The following is a 2,731-nucleotide window of genomic DNA, read 5'->3' as shown; positions in this document are numbered from 1 at the left end:
GGGGGGTACAAAGCTCTGATGCTCCTGGTTTGTGTTCTCGCAGGGATTCAGTGAGTGTGGAGAACATTGTGGACCTAATGCACCAGGTGGCAATGGGGATGAAGTATCTGGAAGAGAAAAACTTTGTGCACAGAGATCTGGCAGCTCGTAACGTCCTGCTCGTCAACGCACGGTTCGCCAAAATCAGTGACTTTGGGCTGTCCAAGGCGCTGGGAGCTGACGACAACTACTACAAAGTATGTAGCCACAACTTCAAATGCTGTTACACTTCACCTGAGTTTTTTTTTAATGGCCTGGTAGCTTTTATAATCATTTTTTCCTCTTTGTATTTATTTTTATGTATATAAAATAATCTTTTATTTTATTTTATTTTAACAGAGCAACTACTTTAATGATATTTTAGCTATCATAAAAAATATTCAGCTCATTTAGATGAAAGGGGTTATGACTTTTGTTAACATACTTATCTGCATTTACATTTTTTTCCTTATAAAGAGTATATACCTTGTTCTCTTTTATGTTTGCCTCTGCACATTTGCTACATTTAGCTTTTAATTAGCCTTTAGCTACTTTTAGCTTTTAGCCACCAGTCTGCTACTTTCAGCTTTTAGCCAGTGTTTTGCTACTTTTCACTGTTCTGTTACTTGTAGATTTTAGCTATTCTTTGCCTATTTTAACTAATATTTGCTACGTTTAGCTTTTAGCTACCAATCTGCTACTTTCAGCTTTAAGCTAGTGTTTTGCTATTTTTTGCTATTATTTACTTGTAGTTTTCAGCTATCTTGTAACTAGTTTTGCCACTTTCAGGTTTATCCAACCTTTTACTTCTTTTATAGTATTTTGCTAGTTTTTGCTATTGTGTAATAGTTTTTATCTATACTTTGCAAATTTTAACTAGTATTTGCTTGTTTTAGGTTTTAGCTACTTTTAGCCAGTGTTTTGCTACTTGTTGCTTTTTGTCATGGATTTATATTTTAGCTAATCTTCTGCTTGTTTTATCTTTTAGCTAAAGTTTTACTTCTTTTAGTTAGTCCTTGGACTTTGTTTCACACTAAAAATGTAGTTTTCAAAAATCCTCCATAATGTGTTGTTAAATTAATTTGTGAAATTTGATGCGCAGCTTATTTTCATCCATTGTGTGTTTCCAGGCTCGKACTGCAGGCAAATGGCCGCTGAAGTGGTACGCTCCAGAATGTATACTCTACCACAAATTCTCCAGCAAAAGCGACGTGTGGAGTTACGGCATCACCATGTGGGAGGCCTTTTCCTATGGAGGGAAACCCTACAAGGTAAAACAGATTTCTGCAGAGCAGAAGGACAGTAAAACCTGATACTTTAATCAGCATTAGAGGAACTCTGGTGTTTTTAACTTTTTTTAACCAGAAAATGAAAGGTCCCGATGTGACACGCTTCATCGAAAGCGGCGGTCGTTTAGAGTGTCCAGCAGCATGTCCAGAGAGAATGTACACACTGATGAAAGAGTGCTGGACTCATTCGTAAGAGATKATTTATTTCACATATAGTATTCAGATTATGTAGGCGTGTACATTTTTTTACTTCATCATATCCCATCCTCTTTTCCTTTAGGCAAGACGAGCGCCCCGACTTCAAGAAGGTGGCGGAATCCATGAAGTCCTATCATTACTCCATATCCGGAAAGGCCAAGCCTGAAGGAGCCGCTGACGTGCCTACCAAGCAGACCGAAAAAAAGAAATAAAAGGCACATTCTGTCCCATTGCTGCACAAAGCCTCCTTTCAAACCAATCAATAAACTCCCAAAAACAAAGAGTGTTTTCTGAGTCGTGCACACTGACCAGCTTTGACTACAGTTCAGATACATGCAGGCCTCCGTGGTAATAAATGTGCATGTGTCAGCTGAAGGATTTGTAAGGAGGTTCTCTGTTTGTCTGTCATGGTTTGAATGTTAAACGTCTTCGCCGCCATGAATGAATGAATGAATTTCTTCTGTCGTGAGCCTGGCTTCTTGGTGTTTTTTTTTTTCTTGATAGAGTTTATTTCTCTGTGTTTCCTTTGAGATTCATTGTTAGGGTTTTGTTTCGTGTGATGTTTATTTTAATTTGTTCCATTGTTTTCCTGTGTTTCCGGTCATTGTGCTTTACGCCCTGTCTGGTTCTCCTTTGATATTTTCATATTGTATTATATTTTAATGATAATTTAAATCTTGTTTTCATTTGAACACCTGTTGGTCCGTACTTCCGGGATGGAAACAACTTCTGTATTCTGGTATTTAGGATCAGGGGCGGAGTCASACAGGTGGCACCCCTGGCACCTGATTGGCCACCCCCAGGTGCCACCTCCAAATAAATGACACATGGATGGGGATCTTGGTTTTTGCATTTCCATTTAAATATTGTTCCCTGATACTACTGTACTATATACATTTTCAGCTGTGTATGTTTTAAAATGGCTGAATTATAGCCCTTTGTAAAATAAGCATTACTGGTTAGCTTCATTTAAGATTAGCATTGGTGATTATTCTTAGCTAATACACAACAAATTTAATCTCAATAAGTCTTAAAATTCCTGAGTTGTAACCTTTTAAAGTTAGCTGTGGTTGCCATCTTGAATGTTTTGATAAGCTTTTAAAACACAGTAAAGATTCTTATGGAATTGAAGCTATTTGGAATTAGCTGTGAAAACTATCTTGATTTTTTTTTAATCCAGAGTGTTTTTCTTATTTGTATTTTGCAAAAAAAAAAAAAAAAAAAAA

General features: G+C 36.9%; 1 protein-coding gene across 2 annotated transcripts in view; it reads left to right on the top strand.

The window, feature by feature from the left end:
- zap70 (zeta chain of T cell receptor associated protein kinase 70) overlaps positions 1-2,562 on the top strand; it is a 33,204-nt gene extending 30,642 nt beyond the window's left edge. For both annotated transcript variants that reach the window (XM_014007371.1, XM_014007370.1), the window contains 4 exons: positions 44-236; positions 1,149-1,289; positions 1,384-1,496; positions 1,588-2,562. In XM_014007371.1, coding sequence (XP_013862825.1) covers positions 44-236; positions 1,149-1,289; positions 1,384-1,496; positions 1,588-1,717 — 577 coding nt within the window. In that variant the 3' untranslated portion in view covers positions 1,718-2,562. The remainder of the gene's footprint in view (positions 1-43; positions 237-1,148; positions 1,290-1,383; positions 1,497-1,587) is intronic.
- The last annotated feature ends 169 nt before the right edge of the window (positions 2,563-2,731 follow it).

Source organism: Austrofundulus limnaeus, unplaced genomic scaffold (assembly GCF_001266775.1).
Source record: "Austrofundulus limnaeus strain Quisiro unplaced genomic scaffold, Austrofundulus_limnaeus-1.0 Scaffold41, whole genome shotgun sequence".
NCBI lineage: Eukaryota > Metazoa > Chordata > Actinopteri > Cyprinodontiformes > Rivulidae > Austrofundulus > Austrofundulus limnaeus.
The sequence above is the reverse complement of the archived record's forward strand: the minus strand, read 5'-3'. Positions and strand labels throughout refer to the sequence as shown.